This window comes from Mus pahari, chromosome 10 (assembly GCF_900095145.1).
Source record: "Mus pahari chromosome 10, PAHARI_EIJ_v1.1, whole genome shotgun sequence".
In the NCBI taxonomy this organism is placed as follows: Eukaryota; Metazoa; Chordata; class Mammalia; order Rodentia; family Muridae; genus Mus; species Mus pahari.
Window position 1 is genome coordinate 31,497,721 of NC_034599.1, and position 22,469 is coordinate 31,520,189.

Consider the following 22,469-nt stretch of genomic DNA (forward strand, 5'->3'; position numbering starts at 1 on the left):
TAACGATCCGAAGAAATAAAGAAACCCTCTCCACAGAATTGAAGCCTTGTGCTAGCTTAAGAAGGTGATTAAACCGGATGTGTTGATTTCTACAGGGGTTTAAGTCATCGTTTGGTTTAATTACTTCTGACACTTTTGCCTTCGTGTTTTCTACATCACCCAAATAGGCGGGTCAAGAGTGACTAGTGTGTGGCTAACTGGGTGAGACTGCGCCCCCCAGGGGAAGCAGATGGATCAGACTTGGGCAGGACACCGGCTGCAGACGGCCCCACCTGGTTTTTCAAGACAGGGTTTCTCTGTATAGCCCTGGCTGTCCTGGAACTCACTCTGTAGACCAGGCTGGCCTCGGACTCAGAAATCCGCCTGCGTCTGCCTCCCGAGTGCTGGGATTAAAGGCGTGCGCCACCACGGCCCGCACTAAGCTCTCTTCCTTCCCCCACTTCAAGACAGGTTCTTAGCAAAGATTGGACTGATCAGATTCCGTAAAGTTTGCAAAGACTGGAGCAGAGACCACAGCTTTCCTGGCAGTCTGCACACTCCAGTCTGACTTGATGCTCCCCTCTGTGGCTGCAGCACATGTCTCTTTATGGAAAGGAATCAGGAAAAGACAGTTGGGTCCATTCCTGGTTCCCTTTCCTCCTCTGTAGACAACTTGGCTGTGCTGTTTCTTTTGTTTTTAATTAAAACCTTTTTTTTTTTTTTTTTTTCCTACTTAGTGGAAGAGTAGAAACAGGATGGGAAAGAATGCAAACAGCTTCAGAGAGGCTGGGATACGAAAATGTGTCAGAATAGACACAAGTCAGAATCAGGGGCCATGGCAGATTGGGAGGGGCTGAGGGATGGTCCCAGGCTTGGGACATCACTACCAGTGCTCTGTGGGATAAATCCTGTGATTCACAGTCAAGCCTCTGTCCCTTCGGAGTGTCTCAGCCCTATCTCTCCTTGTGACCTTGACCAGGCTACAGACCTCAATGATGTATGAGCCAAGTATGTGCCCACCTGACCAGGCTATCCACCTCCTCCCATCCACCGCCACGGACATCCACGGGGCCTCCAGACTCCCCTAGCATCCTTGCCCAGCCAGACACATCCTGCTGAGGTGTGGGCAGAGGGAGCCCAGGCTCAGTGTCCACTCCACACAGAGCCCTAGGTTCTCTCCAAAGGGGACAGGGTAGTGAGAGCCCTCCCCAGATGGGACAGGATGATGACCAGAGGGTGGGGTGGATGACAGTGATAGAGATTTCTGGGTGGAAACAATGTAGCATGACCAAAGTCACAGACAGGGTCAACCTGCTCCAGAAGATACTAAATCTCTTGGACAGAGGGCTCGCTGGGATGGGACACTAAGGGTGGGGCTGGCATTGAAGCTACGGCTTTCCCTTATTGACACACATGGTTGCCAAAGACACGCACATGGTGTGCTGTCCGGGAAACTCTACCAGGGGGTGGCATTGTGATGCTTTCTTGCTAGTGTCCCAGGCCAGAGAACATTGGGATCACAGAGACGATATCCCAGAAGGCACTGCTCCAGGCTTTGGCTCCTCACTGGGCTCCGGTGACTTCTTGCACCCGAGCTTCCTGTTCCTGCACTCCTCCAAGCCCTTCTAATGATTGGCAGAACCCAACTCCACACACTGTCTCTCCTGTGAAGACACTCCATGAGTTGCTCTATCGATTGTCTAGCTCCTTCATCGTTGTCACAGTAGGAAGCAGAGGAGGTTGGAACAAATACAGACTTTGGAGACAATGGCATGATATTTGGGCAGGTTATAGAATGTCTTGAGCCTTGGTTTCCACTTTTAGATAGCAGAGATAATTCCTCCTATACATAGTTAACTAAAAGTCTTTGGCACCCAGTAAACTATCAATTAATACTCATTTATATCCCCCTCCCCCAAAGGTATATAGACTCCTTTATGCAAAGCAACAGTGAAACCATCCACTTCCATACATTTGTCTCCCCTGTCTGCTGACTCATTTGGCTGGAAAATGAGCCTATGTACTAATTTCAATAGAGGCTAAGAAAGAGAGGGGAGAGAGAGATGCCTTGTTATTTTCAGAATGCAAAACCAACTTCCTTCCCTCCCTCCTTCCTTCCTTCCTTCCTTCCCTCCTTCCTTCCTCCCTCTTTTGAATGCACACATGGAGGACAGAGATGGACTTCCTCTGTCTGTCTACACTTTAGTCTTTGACATACAGTCTTTCGCTGAGCTTAGCACTCACTGTTTCAGCTAGGGAGGCTGGCCAGCAAGCCCAGAGACCTGCCAGTCACTCTACCCTCACCCAGTGCTGGTGTTACAGTCATGCACAGACACACCAACTTTCACATGGACACTGAGCAGCTGAACTCATTCTCCTGCTTGAGCACCAAGCACTTTACCCTACTGTGCCATCTCTCCAGCCCAACGTCATCTTCCCAATGTCCAATGGCTCCTTTCTAGTTTTGTGAGGGAAAACTATAAGCAAGTCACATGACACGGGGACACAGTGTTTTCTGCTGTCCCTCTGACTGCAGTTTCAATAGCTTCTTGGCCATGCTGTCTCCTGCTCTGTATGTCACTTTCGAGTTACTGAGACAAGGTTTTGTTATGAGGCCCAGGCTGACTTTGAACTTATGATGTAGCTCAGGCTGGCCTCAAACTCCAGTAATATTCACATCTTAGTCCCCTGAATGCTGGGCTTAAAGTCATGAGCCACCAGGCCCAGCCAAAGCTCAATAATGATAACAATAATAATAATTATTATTATTACTATCAATAAAAATTCCTTATTTCCCTGTGACATTGATTTCTTCCTACTAATCGCAGCTGTTGTACACAGAACCATCTCCCTTACTACATACTGAACAACTGCTGTCTATGACCTGGTAACTTCCTAAATTCCCAGTGAAAGTAGAAACAGAGAGGGGTACTAGCAGGGGATCAATAAAGCTCTGACCACTGATGAATGGAAAGGCTCAAATGAGACAAGCCGTGTAACTACAGCAATGAGGTTTCTGAGGCAAGAGCCTGAAGTTCTTTCTGGCTTAGAATCTGTTGTTACTGGGCAAGCTAGAGTCAGATTTAGCCATCCGACAGCTTGTGGACATGGTTGCTGTAAAAGGACCCGCTTCTGCTGCAGTACGTGGGTGAGGGGGTGGAAGGTCTTGGGGTGGGGTGTGAAAAAAGGTGCGTGTTCAGCCTCTCCTTCTCCCTACTTCAACAGCACCAGATGGAGAGAGCGGAGCAGGGTGGGGAGAAGAGCCAGAAGCCCCTGGTTGGATGTATTTTTACTTCAGGTGTGACGCTGAAAGCAAGCAGGATTATTTTTAGTCCTGCCCAGTGGGCGGTATGCTCGCCTGGGTTGCCTTGGAGAGGACTTTTTCTTGTTACTAAAATGGAGCTGCATCTGTTAGGGTTCCTGGGCTGCAACCTAACTCTCTTCCCCAGGTGGGTGGGACAGTGAGTGTGGGACCCAGGCATGTCAGAGTCTTCTTGGTATCCCTCTGTCTATATGCACATTTGTGTACATGCACACACACACACGCACACACACACACACACACACACACACACACACACACACACACACAGAGTCAGAGAGACGACAGAGAGACAGAAACAGAAAGAGACAGAGACAGACAGAGAAAGTGAAACAGAAAGAGAGAGAGACAAAGAGAAAGAGCGAGAGAGAGACACACACAGAAAGAGAGCCTGGCACATCAAAAAACAAAATCAATATGAAATCTCAACAATGTAGATGTTAAGTCTAGTCTACAAGAGCAAAAAAATCTAAAAAACTCTCACACGAGACTCCTGCCCAGCTCCATCGTGAAAAGCAGAGGTAACAAGCACAGGGAAGAATTTCCTGAAATTAGGCAGCTAAGGAGAGGCAGAGGCAGGCAGAGCTTTTATCCTGGTCACCTGAAATCCACCGGTTAGGGGAGGAGAAGGGGTCTTGATCCACTTCGCTTTGGTCACTGGCAGGGACTGAACCTCACCCACATGTATTTGGTGGCACTTGTTGGGTTATAAGAAGCTCTTATAAAATACTTACTGCAATCTACCCCTGTGCACTTAACACACCCATTCGACTGAATAGCAACCCGATGATATGCTGGGTGGTTGAATGATTTTACCAAACAAATGATTTGAAACATAAACTTGGATGTCTAAACTCCAAATAATGAACTCTTCCATCTCTCCCATGTGGTAATTTTGAATTTTTTTTTTTTTTTTTTTTTACATTCATTTATTTAGGTGTGTGGGTGGGTGGTTGCACATGGGGAGATCAAAGGACAGCTTGGAGGCTTTGTTCTGTCTTTCTACCATGTGGGTTCTGGGGATCAAACTCAAGTCATCAGGCTTGGCAGCAAGCTCCTTTACCTGTTGAGCCATCTCACTGGCTAATTTGAATCACTTTGTTCCCCTCTTTCTGTCCCAATCCTCAAATATTGGGGTCAAAAGCCAAGCTACCCCGAGTATCCTTAATCATCAAGACTTTTGCCAAGACAGGAAATCTTTGTTTTATCACATAGGCGTCCAGAAGTACATCTGCTAATAACATTTCTGTGTGGGAATAAGGCTGCATCCACATTGTTGAGATATCATATTGATGTTATTTTTTGATGTGCCAGGCGCACTCTCTCGCTTTTTCTCTCTCCCTCTGTTTCTCTTTCGATGTCTACTCTATAGGGTACAAAAGCCTCTCCAAAGAGGGTCAGTGATTTTGCCCAGTGATAGAGTTAGAAGCCCGAAGCCTTAATCTATGTTCTTTCCACATGGCCATGAAATGAACCAGTGTCTAAGAAATGCAGAGTACTGCTAGTTAATAGGGGAGTGGGTTGGGTTAGCTGACCGAGTAAGAATCCTCTAGAGACAGAAGTCCTAAAGCCCCAGGATGCTCTTCTCCCACTCTACCCACCTCATCTGCACTAGTAGGGAGACCCAGTACTGATGACTTCTGACTTTGTAAGGAGGGACAGTGGAGTATGCATCTCAGTTGTAGCCTCTTGTCATTGAGGTCTCCATGTACTAAGCAGTGTATGACCTTGTGAGGATACGTGTTTGGGCTTCGAGATTCCTGGATCTCTTACCAGTAAGTTATGACCAGGTGGGGTGTGAACACAGTCTGTGGACAATGCAACTCTACCTAGACTAGGACTGAGCAGTGGAGACACAGCATTTGCCACCTCTGGGCATACATACTGCTTCAGAACAAGGTAGCTACAGCCCCCTGGCCTTCTAATAACCTGTGCAGAAGCTAAGCTTGAGCTGAGAACCTTCAGATGCCAGTGGGAAGGGGATAGAATGGGCTCTCCTTGGAACTAGAGAAACAAGAACATGATATCACTTCTCAGATAATGGTCCCAGTAGGCTGGAACCCCTGGTGGCAGCCATTAGCTAAGATGTTACTTCCCATGCCAGCAGATCCAGCTGCTCCTGAGAGCATGCAATGGTCACTAAAGTTTCTAGTTCACAAAACCTTGCCAAGGACACAGCCTGGAACATCTGTTCCCTGTATCTAATACTTCAGAGGCCTTGGCCCAGAGCTCTGGTCCCAATTTCTTCCTTGGAATGACTCCATCTCTCTCATGCTATCCTCAGGCCACCTTACCCAACACGTTCCATAAAGGACCAAGTATAGTGCCAGTGAAGACAAAGAGTTAAGCCCTAGGGTCACTTACTTGTAGCCAGAACACTCTTTGGTCACAGGGTGGACAAATTCCCTCAGTGACGCATCGTTACAAAGTGGCAGTTCCCAGGGTGCTGGCCAGGAAGTTGCTGCAGAGGACAGTCACAGCAGGACCCCTGCCACTGGTCTACCAGATCATAGGGACACTGACTTTCTAGCATCTCTCAGCCCAGCCCCTAAAAGGACAACTTTGATGCCACTCTCTCAGGGTTTGCCTCCCTTGGGAAAATATGACTCTCCCACACAGGGCAGATGCCTTAAGTCAGATATTTGGATACATTTTTAGATCCCTTATTATGTGCCAAATTTATATTTCAGTTACTCTTTATGTCCATTCCCCTTCCCCTTCCCCCTCCCCCTCCTCATGCCCTGCCTGCACATTTTTTCATTGAGCAATGCCTTTAGGACTTAATATAATGCTCTACATGCACACAGTACACTGAATAAATGCTTCGTTGAGTAGCACTGTGAAAACCACTTGGTTAGGAGCCCGCTCCCATCACCAGAGCCCTGCTCTTTACTTCCTAGACCTGATGACCCTGCTTGCTTCAATTTCCCAAAAAACGTCCAACAGCAGCTGACACCTACAGAGAACACTTACCATCAGCCAGGTGTGCACATGTGGTGTGTGTGCGCACACGTGTGTGGGAGCATACTTGCCCATGCATAAGGGAGTCAGAAGTTAATGTCAGATGTCTTCTGCTTTCATTACCACCTTATTTTTTTTGAGATGGGTGCTTGCCCACACACCCCCATCACTGCCATAACAAATGAGCACTTGCCTTGCCCTGTTTTGTTTGTTTGTTTTTAGAGATCCAAACTCAGATCTCCATGCTCAGAGCTGTAAGCACTTGACTCTTGAGCCTCTCCCCAGCACCTGCCCCCACCCAGGTTCTTTACTAAGCCTTTGCCTGTGCAATCTAATCCTCGTGGCAGTCCTGATGAAGATATAGCCTTACGCTCACTCCCGTTTAGAGAGGAGGAAGCTGGGACATAGAAACACTGAGTGCCCAGTTGTGGAGCCAGCGCGTGTACTATGCAGCTGCCAAGGCTCCTCTCCTAATTCTGAGACCTACATCACTGAGTGCTTCGGACTGAGAAGGGCCAAAGCCACATAAGATGGGCCTACACTTAAGACCCTCCAGGCCACTCAACACACACTGCTGTCTGCACTGGGCATTACCTAACATTATGTAACTTTATCCTGGGTATTAGGGTTTTCTTTTCTACAGTTGAGAAAATGGAGGCTCTGAGAGATTAACTCGCCCAAGGTGACAAAGTTAGTTATCACCACGTCTATTTCTAGAACATCATTATACTTCCCCTGCCTAGCATGGGTTGCTAAGCTGAATTTGCACCTCCAGCTAAAGGGACTGTCGGGATCAAGCTTCGGGATTCGGTGACCTTTAGGATGCTCTCCTGGGAGTGGTCTGACCAATACTCAGATACTTGCTGTCCGTTTCCTCCCTTCCCCCACAGGTGTGGATTTGAGAAGAACCCAGACCGGATGCAACAGGAATGGGTGTAATATACATAGCATTTTAGGAATTCACCTTGGTTTGTTGAGTGACAGTTGGACTTAGCATGAGCTCTCAGCGGGTGGGACACACCAGTGTGGAGGGTCCCTGCTGAATGGTTCATGGGATCTGGGGGACCTGTTTAAGTCTTCTCAGTGTGCAGTATGCAAAAACACCAAGAAAAGAAAGAGTGGGTGAAAGGTTTAAAGCAGGGCTTCTGGAACTGCCATGAAGGAGTTCTCTCACTGGTAAGCCAGCAAAGGCTCCTGGACCAGGGCGGATGCTGACAGTGGGCCTTGGCACTCAGGTGGAGCACCACGGTATACACACACACACACACACACACACACACACACACACACACACGTATCCAGCACTTACTCCGCCTTCAGCACTTTTTGAAGCACTAAGTCATTAAAGAGAGAACATTTCAAGTTAAGATCCCAGAGTTAGGCCCCAGGGGACAGACCGGGAAGAGGAAGAGCAAGGCCATTGAAAGCTACTGAATCTGCACCCAGGATTATCTCCCTCCCTCCATCAGTATTAGAGACTGTGTGCCTGTGTCCTGGATCCTCGAATTCGGATTGTACTGAGTCCTGTCTGTGTAGCAGCTTTGAGTGGGTCATGGAAGGTACATTTACAACATGGAAATTGGCAAATGTTATAAACCATGCTCCTCGATTGCCCCCCCCCACCAATTGCCAGTATCTCAAACTAGGAACACAGTATATTTATGGAGTACTGTCTAACCTATTTAATCAATCCCCTCGCCCCTCAAAACAGGGTTTCACTGTGTAGCCCTGGCTGTCCTGAAACTCACTCTGTAGACCAGGCTGGCCTCAAACTCAGAAATCTGCCTGCCTGTGCCTCCCAAGTGCTGGGATTACAGGCGTGAGCCACCACTGCCTGTCTCAGCACCCTCTTTGCCTATGCTGTTAAAGCTGACTTGTGTAACTTGCTGGGGACAGAGCAATGAGTGGGATAGACAGAAACGCAACCCTGTCCCCATGGAGTTAACAGTCCAGCAAGTGGAAGGCACAGAAATGTTAATCCAATTAATTAATGGGACAAAGAAATACGGTCTGAGATCCTCCACCCGATTCTGCAGCTGACCCCTAGTGCTTTTTAATGGGGAAGCAAAGCATAGTTGGCTTTACTATTTTTTGGCTATTCAGACCTCCAGCCCACATTTCTTTATCGTAGGTAACTTCAGCACCAACAGGGGGATCAGAACTCTCAGAGAGGTTCTTGCAGGAGACAGCCAGTACCTTAGCTGAGCATGCTCTGCAAAATCACTCTCCCTCCCCCACTCACCCACCTCCCCACCTCGCACCTGGCCAGCCTAGCTCCCTGCCACTCTACTGCTCCCCAGGACATCACGGTTTCCATGGGAACCCACACACTTCAAAGGGGAATGAAGGAGTCTGGAGGGGGAGGAAGGGGAGTGAAAGCTGGATTAACCTCACCCTCTTGGCCCCATCTCAGCTCAGCAGCCTAATCCCTCGGTCTCAAACAGCACCTGACACCTGACCACCGTTCAGCAGCGTGGCAGGTGAGGTGTGGCAGTCCAAGTTACAGTTGAACTTCCCTGGGAAGGAAACAGCCGAGTTGAGGTGGTGGCTGAGAAAACTGAGGGCCATCCAAACCTAAATAAACCTCCTACTCCACAGGCCTCCCCTCCTCCGATCCCCTCTCATCATTGCTCCTGGGCCACAAACACAATTATTCGGGATGCGCATCCAATCATGGGATCCGCTTGGATTAGACTGAAATCATTAATCTGAGCCGGAGCTCCTGGTTGCTTTGCTGATTAGCCCAGATGATGCACCGGTATGATCCAATTAAAGACGGGCTCTGCTCGTCCCCTCCCCCAGCTTCCAGATCAGAAGGGAACCCAATACATTTCATTAACACGTCCTTATACACAAATAAAACCTTAGGGGCACTGGCAGGCTCCCTCCCCTTTGTCATACTGTCCCTCTGCCTGCTGGCAGGGCAGGGGTGGGGGGAGCTTCCCCCATCTTTTTTCCATGTGGAAGGGGCCACACGGAAGACTTCCAAAAAAGTAGTGCTGGGCACTAATCTGAATGGAAGGGTCTTGTTACATTTATTGACATAAAATGTGGACTCCCTAATGTGCTTTGGGAACAACGAAACTGCCCAAGGCAGGCAAATCTAATTAAAATGACTGACCCTACAGGAGACTGGGCGTCCAAGCAATGACTGCAGAGAGTGCTGCTGATACTAATAGGAGAGGTGTGGATATAGGAGATAACTCGGGCTCTGGGCCTAGAGGCAGTAGAGCCAGAGAGCTAGGCAATGGTATACGTGTTAGCTACAACCTAGCTACAAGGAGCCAGGCAGGCATGTTTGCCTAGGAGTCTCTGTATTGGGTCAGATGGTCACAAGTCCACCTTGGGCAAATGCTAAGGGCTTTTGTTGGGTTATCCCAGGGGAAGATAGGGGATGAGCTGGAAGAAGTGTTAATAGAAGGACTATCTGAGTCATACTTCACGTGACATGGTGGACAGGTCTCATGGGTCACCTCTCCTGTGGACTGGTCCCGTGCGTCATCTCTCCTAAGGTTTGGCTTGGGTATAGCATGAGCCTGGCATCCTGGGAAGGACTTTGGAGCCCAGGAATCTTGTTGGGATGGTCTTGTGGAGTGCAGCTCTGCTTTATATCAGCCATGGTGCCAGAAGTGTACACAGGCTGCTTCATTAACTCCTCTTAAATGTGCTTCCTGACTCTATCGTAAACCTTCAGGCTCAGTGAGAGGGAGGACCAATTTTGCATTTCCAGAAACTTTATTTCTAGCAGATATCATGACTGGATGCACAGTGGTGATCGTGTTTGTGGCCTAGGGGCAATAATGAGAGAGGTCAGAGGAAGGAGGACCAGCGAAGTGGGAACTGGGAGTTTGTATGAACTATGCTCAGTCTTCTTAGCCCTCCACCTTAAGCACCATGCTTTCTCCCACAGAGCACTTTATAAAAAGTGTACTGTTTTCTGTGTATGAGTGTTTTGCCTGAATGCATGATTGGGTATCATGAAGCATTGGATCGCCTGGAACTGGAGTTAAAGGCTGTTGTGAGCTGTCATGTGGGTGCTGGGACTCAAACATGCATCCTCTGGAGGTGCAGTCAGTTCTTTGAACTCTCCAGGCCCCAAGATCCTCTTAATCAAAGGCACTCTGTAATCTATGCTCACCGCACACTCCGCCCCTAGGGGTCTGAAGAGATGCCTGAGATCACCCTCTAAGGTGCATGGGAATCACCTAGGACCATGTGAATTTCATATATAGAATCCGGAGGTTGGGCTCCAAGATGTTGCCTTTCTTATCGGCTCTAATCTAGTCCTACGATGTGATGCTGCTGGCCTGTGGACCACATGTGGAGTAGTAGTTGTCTAAACTGAGCATTATGAGCCATCTGGCCAGGTAGCTTGCCGAGGTCACTTTCTTTCCTCTCCCTTCTCAAGCTGCTCACCGAGGCTCACACCTACAGGAGGTACCCAGGCTCATGAATAGGCAGCTGTGTAATCACTCTTTCTGGCCCAAGCTGCTCTGGCTACTAGCTGACCCTAATCCTATAACACAGCAATTTCTGTTTTGCCTCAAAGGACTAACCTGCCTTCTTCTCCACCTGGTGGAGTCCCTTGCTCAGCCAGTAAGACCAGGCACCAACCCTGCCTCCCAAAGGAAACCTGCCCATTTCTCTGAGTACACACTGGTGCCTTCTTATTTGCATATCTATTGGTTCCTGGGGTGACAAGTAACTACCTACTCTCTCTCTCTCTCTCTCTCTCTCTCTCTCTCTCTCTCTCTCTCTCTCTNTNTNTNTTTTTTTTTTTTTTTTTTTTTTTTTTTTTTTTGAGACAGGGTTTCTCTGTCCTGGAACTCATTCTGTAGACCAGGCTGGCCTCAAACTCAGAAATCCGCCTGCCTCTGCCTCCCAAGTGCTGGGATGAAAGGCATGCACCACCACTGCCTGGCCCTACCTGACTCTTTCCCAGGAGTCTAACAAGGTGTCTGCAATACTAATAGTAATGATCCTATAGGAGAGTATGAGGGAGGGAGGAAAGGACACTGAGGGAGGCTAGTGTGCCATCCCAGGGAGTTATCAATGGTAGTTACTGCGAACAGATCCCAGAATTCTTTGGGCAGAGCCCTGCATCCACAGGCAGTTGGGCCTGGCTTATTCTTTGCACAAGGCAAGGACCAGGTACTGTTTTATTATTTTTTTGCAGGGCTTAGGCGTTGGCATTAGCGGCAATCAGCTTATCTGAGTAACTAAAAATAATGCTGAGGATAATGATAATAACATCACTAATTACCACCATTACCATATAGGCATTGTCTTTGAGGTGTGGGGGAAGGAAGGAATCGGTCTTCCTATTCATTTGTCTTCCTGTTCGCCTGTCTTGGGTGCATTATTCCCTGTTATGGGAATTAGCCGTGACATATACCTTTCCCAGGTATGTTGCACTTGCCGATACATGGGAACATGGGAACTTGCACAGGTAAATGTGAGCCAGAGTCCAGCCTCAACACCAAGTGAAGACTTGGGCCTCTTTTCTTTCTACTGTGGGATCTTCATGGACAAATGACAATAACAATTTCATTCAGGTCTGGGTTTTTTTTTGTTTTGTTTGTTTGTTTGTTTGTTTGTTTGTTTTTTCGAGACAGGGTTTTTCTGTATAGCCCTGGCTGTCCTGGAACTCACTCTGTAGACCAGGCTGGTCTCAAACTCAGAAATCTGCCTGCCTCTGCCTCCCAAGTGCTGGGATTAAAGGCGTGCACCACCACGCCCGGCCAGGTCTGTTTTGAGGTAACAATAACTTCTTCCCCAACTACACACACAAGAACTAGAGTTCATTAAAGCTGATGGGTACTTCCCTGAGCTTCACCACCTTCTCCTTCAGGATGCTGCCCCTGGGTACATGGCGTAGGCAGAATGAGATGACGGGGCAGAGCAGCCTGTTCTCAACAAACTCACTTTGGAGAAGTACCAGGACCCACACAGTTGTACACAACACTTCTTGCTAAGAGCATGAATCAGAGTGTAGCCTAAGGAACAGCTGGGGCTAAGTTTACCTGGGACGCTGACAATGATAATTCACACCCCTCTTCCTGTTGATTGACCAACTGATTCAACCTGAGCCTGCAGCCTAGGACTGTGTTTTAATAAGCTCTCCCTGTTTGCATGCACACACAGTTTAGTGACTATCAAGTTGTAGATGGTACAGCCAGATGACTAGTAAGCTTCCTGGTGCGAAGGCAGTGAGAAACAGGGCAGGGAGAGGGTTTGGCTGGCTGAACTGAGGGTTTCTGACATTCATTAGGGCCCACCTTCCCACTTGAGATGGGAAGGGAGTCTTCATGGTTAGTACTGACCATACCCTCATATCTGTTGCAGATACTTCCAGTAGCTAAAGTAAACCCGCAGTGACTGGCTGGGGGGTAAGTGGATTCTGAATTGATGAATTGATGTTGCTGGCTGTCATAGTGGACCAGTGTACTCTCTGATCTGCATTCTCAGACATCAGCCAAGGCTTGCTGGAGAGTCCCCTACCTGTACACAGCTCGCTTGTCAGCCTCCAGCTGGGCCTGCGGATCAATGGGGGCACTGGGCACAGGTGTGCTGGCGGTAGCTGAGGGCGCTGAGATGTGGACAGCCTGGGCCTTGGAAGGTGGCTGGGCAGTTGCTGTCATCTGCAGAGAGAAGGAACAGGAAGGCAGATTAGGTGGAGTGAGAAAGGTCTCTCTTGGTCTATGCTGGGCCTGGAGGGAGAATGTTGGCAAGAGAGCTCTACATAAGAAAGTGTATTCCTTATGCATTTGCTATAGCGGACAGTGAAAGCAGTCTTTTCATTTTCTTCAAATGAGTATGTTCTTAAAAAACAAAACAAAACAACACGTAGTAACCAGGGAATGGATGCCAAACACACTTAGAAAACAGAGAACTTAGTTTTATTTTACTGAGACAGGGTCTCCCGTAGCCCAGGTTAGCTTAAACCTTGTTACGTTCCTGAGGCTCACCTTGAATGTGTGATCTTTGTGTTCCTACTTCCCAAATACTGGGATCACAGGTGTACCTACTATGTCTTGGCCTAAGAGATGGCTCTTAATACAAATGTTGTGATCTTTGCCCAGAAGTAGAAAAATAAAAACAAAAGCAAAAACAAAACCATAATACAATAAACTACTTTAATTATGTTTATGAATCTTTTTTGTATGAGAGGTTTGACTGCATGTATGTATGTGTACCATGTACATGTCTAGTGCTCTTGAGTTCAGAAGATGGCCGTGGGTCTCTCCTGAAACTGGAGTTAAAGATGGTTGTGAGATGCCACGTGGGTGCTGGAACTGAACTCAGGTTCTCTGCAAGAACATCAAGTGCTATTAACCGCCGAGCCATCTCTCTAGACCCTGTTTATGAGTCTTTTTGTTAGTAACGAATTAGATTAGATAACTTTAAAAAGCAGGGAAAAAAAAGGCTGAATATTTTTCATTTGGAAGTCATAATTATCCCTTTTCATGCAAGTCAAGAGGTAACTCTTCAGGTAGTTTTAATGGCTAACTGAATGGCTCTGCAAATTTGGCTTATATTGGCCACTTGAAGATGAAATTTTTAACACACAATGAACAGATGTCTGCTCTTGGTTGGAGCAACAACCTTAGAAAAATGGTTTTCATAGCATATCTTAGAGTTTTGAAGGGATTCCAAGGTCTACAATTTTATACCAACTATACCAATTCTCCTCAGTATAATACTCTGACTTTTCTGTTTAACATTTCATTTAAAGAAATGTCCCAAAATCTCTATATTTTTGAAAACCATTATTACAGAACTTAATTATTTTACATTATATTTCTTTTAGTTAAATAGACCCCTAGAATGGTATCACCACATGTGTATTGTTCTACCCATCTATCCCTGATACCAAGACAGCCATTATCTCAATGTTCTTGACCAGAACTCACATCTGGCTCTGGCTCTGGCTCTTCACCACCCCTGGCACTCAACTGACCATACTTAAATAAAAATGACTGACATTCAATGAGAAAAAGAGTCAACAAATAAATGAATGCATATGCTTGGAGGAATCAGGCATGTCACAGCTTGGGAGTTCATAACAGGATCTGTGTCCCTGCTTTATTGGAGAAAAAGTATTTTGTGAATACATCACATTATTGCTGTGTGTATGTCCCCAGGACATAGGCAGATCTTGCTTTTTCTATATATATTTCTGCTTAGGTACCACCCTTTAAAGAAATATCCAGCCCCTCCCACCCACCCCTTGCTTTATTTTTTCTGTATATCCATCAACCTGTCCATAAACTATATGTTTATTTGATTATTCTTTCCCCATTCCTCTCTAAAATGCAAGAAGGGTCATAACAGTTGCTTTCTGTCACTAGAAGGTATTGAATATTTGTTGAATCAATGAATTAATGAACAGCAGAGGGTAAATGAGACACCGTGAAAGAAGCATCTGCTTTACTATATTCTGTCCTTTTTTGTCAAAAAGAAACACCCCTACCACCATGAGATGGATGTGCAAACTCTGTGCACAGGAGGCTTGGTGCCTCAAGGCCAGCAGACAGCTGTCTGTCCATTTACTATCCCTTAACTTGACAAAGGTCTTTTTTTCTCATCAGTATGCATTTAGGATTGGTGGTCTTTAAAGAGATGCTACACGAAGGAGGCATGAGGCAAATCTACTAGACTTCACAATGGAGAAAGGGCACAGTCCGTTAAAACGGTGTTCACTTTTACACTGATCTGGGCCTTCACCCATTAATGCATTTGGTCATGCTTGCAGGCACCTCCAGAGTCCCTCCCACACACTAGACACTGTGCTAGGCTCTGGGCTTACAAGAGCAGTGCCTGACAACATGGAAAATTTGGCAAGATTATTAAAATGGCAGAACTGGAAAATACAGTGTAATATACTTCGGCAACGCATCTCCCACTGCATGTGGTCTGGTAGACAACTGCATGGATTGTGAACTACATCCCCACAGATGATAATTCAAGGACAGATGTCTGCATGGGAGAGGCTTCTAGGCAAAGGCCACATGCTTCCTTATTTTGGTCATTTTTTTTTTTCAACTTTTTTTTTCTTGGTGATTTAAAGGCTGTCTGAGGAAATGTTCAACAAATTTATAAATGATAAGAAACTTGGACCCAAAAGATCCTTATAGATTTGGACAATAGGGCAAACCTAATAAGATTATTTTTCATCTAATAAGTTAAAATTGAACACTTCTAAAAATAAAACTCAATCAATAATGTGAGTGCAGAACAGGGGATACAGGGGTTGCCATCAGTGCATTAGTTGATGGCTAGCTCAATATATCCAGGTGTAATGTGTCCATGAGCAACAAACAAGCAAATCCCAACATGAGCAGAAGCTGTCTGATGAGGCTTTAAGGGAAGCCAAGAGCACAGTGAGGAGGTTAGGATCAAGACAGCTGACCAGCATGGTGAAGGGATTCTGTAGTTTGTTTCAAGACGACTATGCGCAAAACCTAGAATGTGTAAGCATGATTTGATAACCAGGGGAAATCGGAAGATATGAGACATCCTCCCTTTAAATATCTGCGTGAGGGGATTATAATTAAACATGAGAGTTGTAGAATGCACTCTAGTCATAAAGCGAACACAACTACATCAACAGAGCTCGTCCGAGGGTGAAATGTCAGCGCTCTGGTACACTCTGCTATGCCCACTAGGTAAATTGCCTGGTGTCCTTGAAAGAATCCACGGAGGCTTCGACTAAGATGAGATTCTAGAGGAGGGTGAGGGAGGTACTTTTCTGTTTGACTGGGGAAAGGCAATGGAAGGCCCTGATGGGATAAAGATGAATGCTCAGAATAAAAATTAAATCAAAATCGGTCATTTGCCGATCTCCTGAGAGACCCTCAGAGACTCTTAGAGGGTGGGAGCGACCAGAGCTCATTTGGGAGGGAGGATGACGCAAATTTATGTGGCTCATGGGGGCTGATCCAGCCACGTCTGCGTTTCTTTCAGCTTTGGAGGATGAATGTTTATTTCTGAATTGGTGTCTTTTGCTAGCCATTTCCAAAGACCTGGAATTCAAATGGGACCAGCCACTGTTTACAAGGCCAGAGACCCTCAGGAGAATGGGGGTGATTTGAAATCAGTTTTAGGGGCATCAAAGTCTACAGGGTGGGAGCAAGAGAAGAAGCTGGGAGAACCAGGGCAGGGCTGGGCAGGGTAGGGCTGTTAAATAGGCTCATGAAACTGCCAGTGAAACTGATGGCTGAAATTTTCGGGAATTTTGTAAACTGGTTGATGTCTGGGTGTCTTAAAATTGGCCACAGTGGGAGGAGCACTCATAGCAAGAAAATTGGTGGATGGTGCAAATCAGGACTGGACCCTCCTCTCCATCCCATGCTTCAAAGAGCCCATTGTTAGTTACTAATTAGTACACTAATTCCAGCGCACTTCCCAAGTGACTTCCACCCACTCTCCTTGCTTTGACATGGGAAGAAACTTGGCTATACATATTCACCAGGGTGTTCAGTACGTTCACAGCTGGTCTCAAATGGGCTACCCCAGACCAGGGCACTTCCTTTAAGGAACATTCTGCCTGTATGGCTCACTGCAGACAAGGTAGGGGATGGCTCTAATGCAGACATGCAGCACAGTCCTCTTGCAAGCAGAGGAAGCTAGGGCGGAAGGTAAAGTTATCCAATTTCCCGAGAGCGGACTAGGGAATCAGAGAAGCCTCAGCAAGTGAAGGAGCCTGGGTCAGGCCTGGGGATAATGAACCACTAATGGTTCTTAGTGACAAGTTTTGGAGCAAGTCTCCTGGCCTTATTATATTTCCTAATACCTACCACACAGTCTGAAGGGAGTAATCAATAGAACAAGATCATGTCTAGTGGACAGGGCAATATGGTGTTGGCTCTGAAGAGGCCCATCTATGTGAATCCCGGCTCTTCTCTTAGCTGTAGATCCTTCTAGGAGTGAAGACCTTGGGCCTAGGACCTGTCAGCCTCCCTTACTTGGATGTGACAATCACCAAGCTTCTCTGTGTACCGAAGATGGAACCAGCCCTGCTCAAATCCTAGACCTCAAGGATCCCTGTCCCACTTCCTCCTTCCTTCCTTCCTTCCTTCCTTCCTTCCTTCCTTCCTTCCTTCCTTCCTTCTTTCTCTTTCCCTCCCCTCCTCTCTCTCTCTCTCTCCTCTCTCTCTCTCTCTCCCTCTCTCTCTCTCTCCCTCTCTCTCTCGCTCTCCCTTCTCCTGTTCCTCCTCTTCTTTTTGGTATATGCATGGATGTTTCGTCTACATGTATGTTTGTGTACCATAGGCATACCTGGTGTCCACAGAGGTCAGAAGAGGGTGTCGTCAGATCTTCTGGAACCGGAGCTACAGACAGTTCTAAGCTGCCACGTGGGAGCTGGGAATCAAACCTAGCTTCTCCAGAAGAGCAACGAGTGTTCTTAGCCTCTAAGACATCTCGCTAGCTCCCTTGTTCCAATTCTTAAGTGATGTTCCCTGTCTACCATTCTATAAATGGGAAGAGTTGAGGCTATGAAACGCATGGCTTAGATATACAGTGTCCAGAGGAGCTAAGGGATCTAACCACTCTGACGATCTTATCCTGGAAGGAGTAGAAGAATTTCTGGATAGCTGTAAGAGAGGTCAGAAAGTGGCACGTCCACACCTCCCCGTTAAACACCTTCCTTCTTCAGGTGTAGCAGGGGAACAGCCAGCGCCCATCAGAGTCTGCCTGAATAATACAAGGTTACAATAGGCTTTCAAGCTGAAGAGCCATCTTGTGCAGTTCCTTAGTCCATTTACAGACAAGGAAAGCGACATTCACGCAGCTGAAGGAACTCCCGGAGACCTTGTTACCTGTGTCTGGAACCCAGTGAATCTCAAGTCAATTTTCCTGACAATGATTGTGCTGAAAACACTTCTAACTTAGGTGGAGCCTAAGTGGAGAGTTGTGGAGGCCTCATTAGCCCAAAGTGGCCTACTGCTCTGTTGATTTTTCATTCTTTTGGAGAACTCAGAGGCCCTGTGGAGACCCTGAACTAGGGAAAGAAGCTGGCCTAGGGGCCCTGAGCTCCAAATTGCAGTCAACCACTATTTCCTGCCAGGATCCACTGGGAATTCTGCTTTGATACTCACAGAGGTGGAAGGAGGTAGCCTTGAGCGAGAGTCGCAACCAAGTCTCCCTAACTTGCTAGAAAGGCACTCTGCATTAGGAAGAGCAGAGGTGCGAGATGTTCCGAGTCACACAAAAGTAGTTTTGAATCTCACCCTTGACTCTGACTGCTGGGAAACGTTGCATATGTAACTCTCCCTTCAGACGCTTTATCTGAGGAAAAACGTGATGTTTCCTGCCCCCTTCCCCTTCTCTGCTGGGAGGGCAGCTGCCCCTTGATGGTGCTGACAAGTGGCATCTCAATGTGGGCAGGACCCCTGCTCTCTGCTTGCACAGCCTGGTAGCATGCTTCCAGCTACCTGCCAGCTTGTCTTACTCTCCTGTCAGACCTGCAGGATGCTTGAGGGCAGTGGCCAGTGCTGTAGCCCCTCTGTCTGATACAGAGATGACCCAGACTCTATGGAAGGCAGGAGGAACGGGTGTGGGGCCGACAGGACTTCCCACACAATGATACCTTTCTAGCTGACCCCAATAACTTGGGTCATAACAGAGAAGCCTACAGTCTGTGGGCAAATACTGATTGGAGCAGTGGGCACCCTGTCAAGATCTGGAGCTGATAGATCTCAGTCAGATGGACAGAGGTGGGCATCTTCTTTACCTCTGGCTCTGTCTGTCTGTGAGACTTGGGCAAATTCTTCAACCTTTCTGATGCTAGTCTGTAAAATGGGAATAGTTTTTTTTCACACCTACAGTTAGAAGTGGCAAGAGGGAAATGAGGTCATGCAGGGCACAGCAGCTGGAATTTAATAGGCCTCAGCATGGCAGTTGCTATTAATATAATCCATGCACTTTAAAACCTGCACCTCACTAGCTAGCTGCCTCCGTTCTCCTCTGCCCTGGGGTCCTGTGACATCGTGTACCTCTGTCAAAAGAACCCACTCCCGGGAAGTGGTGCAAATATGGGCTTAGAAATGGAATGACAGAAACAGACACTACCAATCATGAGCTGTCCCTTGGCCAGGCGACTCTTAGTTCCCTTGAGCTCCAGCTGTCCTCTTAATTTGACAGAGTGAATTCTACCTCTCCCCATTTCTGTTATGAGGTCATACAGGAAAGTGCACAGCAGAGAAAGGGTGCTAGGTGAGCGTTGTTTCTCAGCCGTTTCCAGTATTACTTTTAGTTCTGGGGATAGGTCCTAGGCCTTGTGCACACCAGGCAAGGCTTTACCCATAAGTTAAAGCCTTGGGCTGCTAAGCACTATTGATGCCATGTATCTGCTGTATCTTTCTGAGAGGTCCTGGGGCTGTACTTCCTGGGTTCCAGGATTGGTTTTTGTGGATCTCTAGCCATTTATCTCTTCTAGGTTCCTTGCTACAAGCCTTGATCAGCCCATACCTGTACCTTCTCAGCATAGACTTGTTTCCCCTCCACTAAGCCTGGCAGGAGAAAGTCAGGAAGAGCATTCCTAAAGGAACCCAACAGATTCTATGCACTAAGGGCTGGCTGTAAAGGCTCTTCCAGTCAGCAACTGGCACTCCCTCTAGTGCCAGGAAAAAGCCAGCATGGGTTCATTTTTCTAGCATCCAGAAGACAGTTCAAGGACCTGGGAGGGGGTCAGAGCATGAAGCCATTTGGTAAATGCAGCTATGGGCTGAATGGAGGTTGGGGGTAGGGAAGCAGCAGTGGGCATAGCTAGTGTTGAGAGGGATAATGGTCTCAGAGTGCTCAAAGCCTGAGCCTATTCCTTGAACCCCAGCAAGGGGGACCAGCACCCTCCCCACGTTCTCACTCTCACTCTGCACACCCCAGTGCTCTGGGCTGTCTGAACTCCTCTGAAGATTCCCATGCTTGCCTCTATAGGAAGTGTCTCTGCACTTCCCCTTCTCTCATGGCAGAGTCCTGATTCTCCCAAGAATCCATTCTTTTTTCCACACTCTCGGGAATCAGGTAGCCTTGGTCTGTGCCTTGTCTGTAGCCAGTCTTAACATTTGTGACACTGTGGGGTCATCTCCATGGGTGGACAGGTTTCCCAGCGTTAATGCGTTGCTGAATGACTGAACGATGGATAGACTGAGAGAGATTCAGGACAAACAAGATGTTACAGAGGGCACCTTAAAGTATCTGCCTAGGGAGGCAACAGAATCAGAACCCTGGTGGTGGAGGGGGTGTTCCTGAAACAGAAGGCCTGAGTTCCCCCCCCACCAGGATCCCTGGGCCAGCTAGCCAGACAAGTACACACAAGAGTTAGGGTCCTGTGCAATGGGAGATGGGAGCCTTGCTTGCTTGCTTGATTAATTAGTTAATTCACGCTTTTCAGGCAGGGGCTTACAAAGAGTGTTACCAGATACTGCCTCCCCCTAACTGCATCCCTGGTTATCACCGACAGGAAGCTGTACCAGAGACAGGATCCCTACCTCACACTTCTCAGCACTGTACAGCTTTGGGGGACATGGCCACTCCTCACTTCCCGTTCATTTCCAGAGGATTCCTTACTCCTGTTATGGTCCCAAGCCAGCCAGTGATTTCCAACAGACCCTTTAGGGAGCCTAACAGAGTCTGATTGTGTGCATGGGTCTATCCACATGAGTGTGTGTGTGTGTGTGTGTGTGTGTGTGTGTGTGTGTGTGCTTAGCTGGAAAAACATATCTGATATGCCTATTGTGTTCCTAATAAAAAAGTAATTAAAGTTCAATCCCATCTGGGCCATGGAGATGTGCAGAAGATGCAGTGAGGAATCAAGCCAGAGCATAGCTGAGCAGATGCCGAGAAACCTCGCTCTGGGTTCATACTAAAATGTTCATACTAAAATGTTCATAGGCTTTGAGGGCAGAAGTTCCACTTTGCCTCTGCAGAAACTAAGGCCCCCATAAGGACAGGAACTCTAATTCTGCACCCCCAGTACATAGCACACACTTGGCAGGACTCGAAGGAAGCACTCAACATTTGTTACAAAGACGAGGGACTGGAAGAGATCAATGCTGAAATCACTTGCCTGAATTTGTGTGTTAGATAGCAACAGGGTCAGGGTCAGACCCAAGATGCCTGAATGTCTGCTGTGGGGAGCGATCCTGCTCTACCAACTGCAAGAACAACAGGAGTCCTGGTGTCTTACTCACTTAGCCCCTCATGCTAAGCCATAGGGACAGTGAGTCTCTTCAAAGGTGGCACGAGAGAGGACACAGCCTGTAAAGTGCTTCTCAACCCTGCTGCTCACGTGGTCACCTGTCCCCTGATTTATTTTAGGCTTTGTATCCTTGGGCCATTAACTATTTTTGTAGCTGTTTAGGGCACTTGTCCTATTTGGAGACAAGAAGATAGACAATAAGATCTCTGTTTCTGGTAACTGAGGTAAGAAGGAAATTAATAAAAGGCAAAACCTAAATCAGGCCCTGAGCATGTTTTGTCACAAGCTTTTTTCCAGTCCTGGGGACAGTCCACCATCTCATATGCAGGGAAAGAGAGGGCTCAGCTCAACCCGACCTGGAGTTTGCTTTTTCCCTCTATGCAATGAAGAATCCAGGTCTAAAGAAATGGGTGGCCCAAGCAGGCAGGGAGAAAGGTCACTGACTATAAAGGGAAGAAAGGCCCACAACAAAATAAAAGGAAGAGAAGAATATGTTTTGATGAATCAAATCGAGGGAAGGTGGGTCTCCCATATGGTCCCTGGGGTGTTGCCCCCAGGGGCAGAGGGAACTGTCAATCATAGCTACAGAAAAGGCTTAGGGGAACTTTCAAAGCAGATGAATTAACTCTTATGCTGCAAAGTGAATGTGTTTCACAGGCAGCTGAGCAGAGGACCCTGCAAGGCAGGGGGCTCCGGGCCTTAAAGAGATGAGAGGAATGTAAAGGACTGTGACAACATCTGAACCTGCTTGCCCCGGCACAGCTGCCTGGCCAGGATGGAGGCCATTCACAGCCAGGGGCCCCATCCACCCCCTTCTGCCTTGTTAATGAAACCAGCATGGGGATCCTAATGACTGATCAAAGCCCAGCCAGCTCCCCCAGCCCCGATGAGATGCACCCCCAGTTCTGCTTGGAGCCTCTGGGCTAGGACAGGGAGGGGAAGCAGGGGCAAGTGGGTTGAGAGAATGCTTTGTAGCCCCGTCTCTGGCTGTCTTACCTTCCCAGT

At 47.5% G+C, this 22,469-nt stretch overlaps 1 protein-coding gene across 4 annotated transcripts in view; it reads right to left on the bottom strand.

Annotated features, from left to right (window-relative positions):
- The window catches only part of Pknox2 (PBX/knotted 1 homeobox 2), a 261,265-nt gene that overhangs the window by 50,701 nt on the left and 188,095 nt on the right, over window positions 1-22,469 (bottom strand). For all 4 annotated transcript variants that reach the window (XM_021207266.1, XM_021207267.2, XM_029543247.1 and 1 more), the window contains one exon: window positions 12,764-12,903. In XM_021207266.1, coding sequence (XP_021062925.1) covers window positions 12,764-12,903 — 140 coding nt within the window. The remainder of the gene's footprint in view (window positions 1-12,763; window positions 12,904-22,469) is intronic.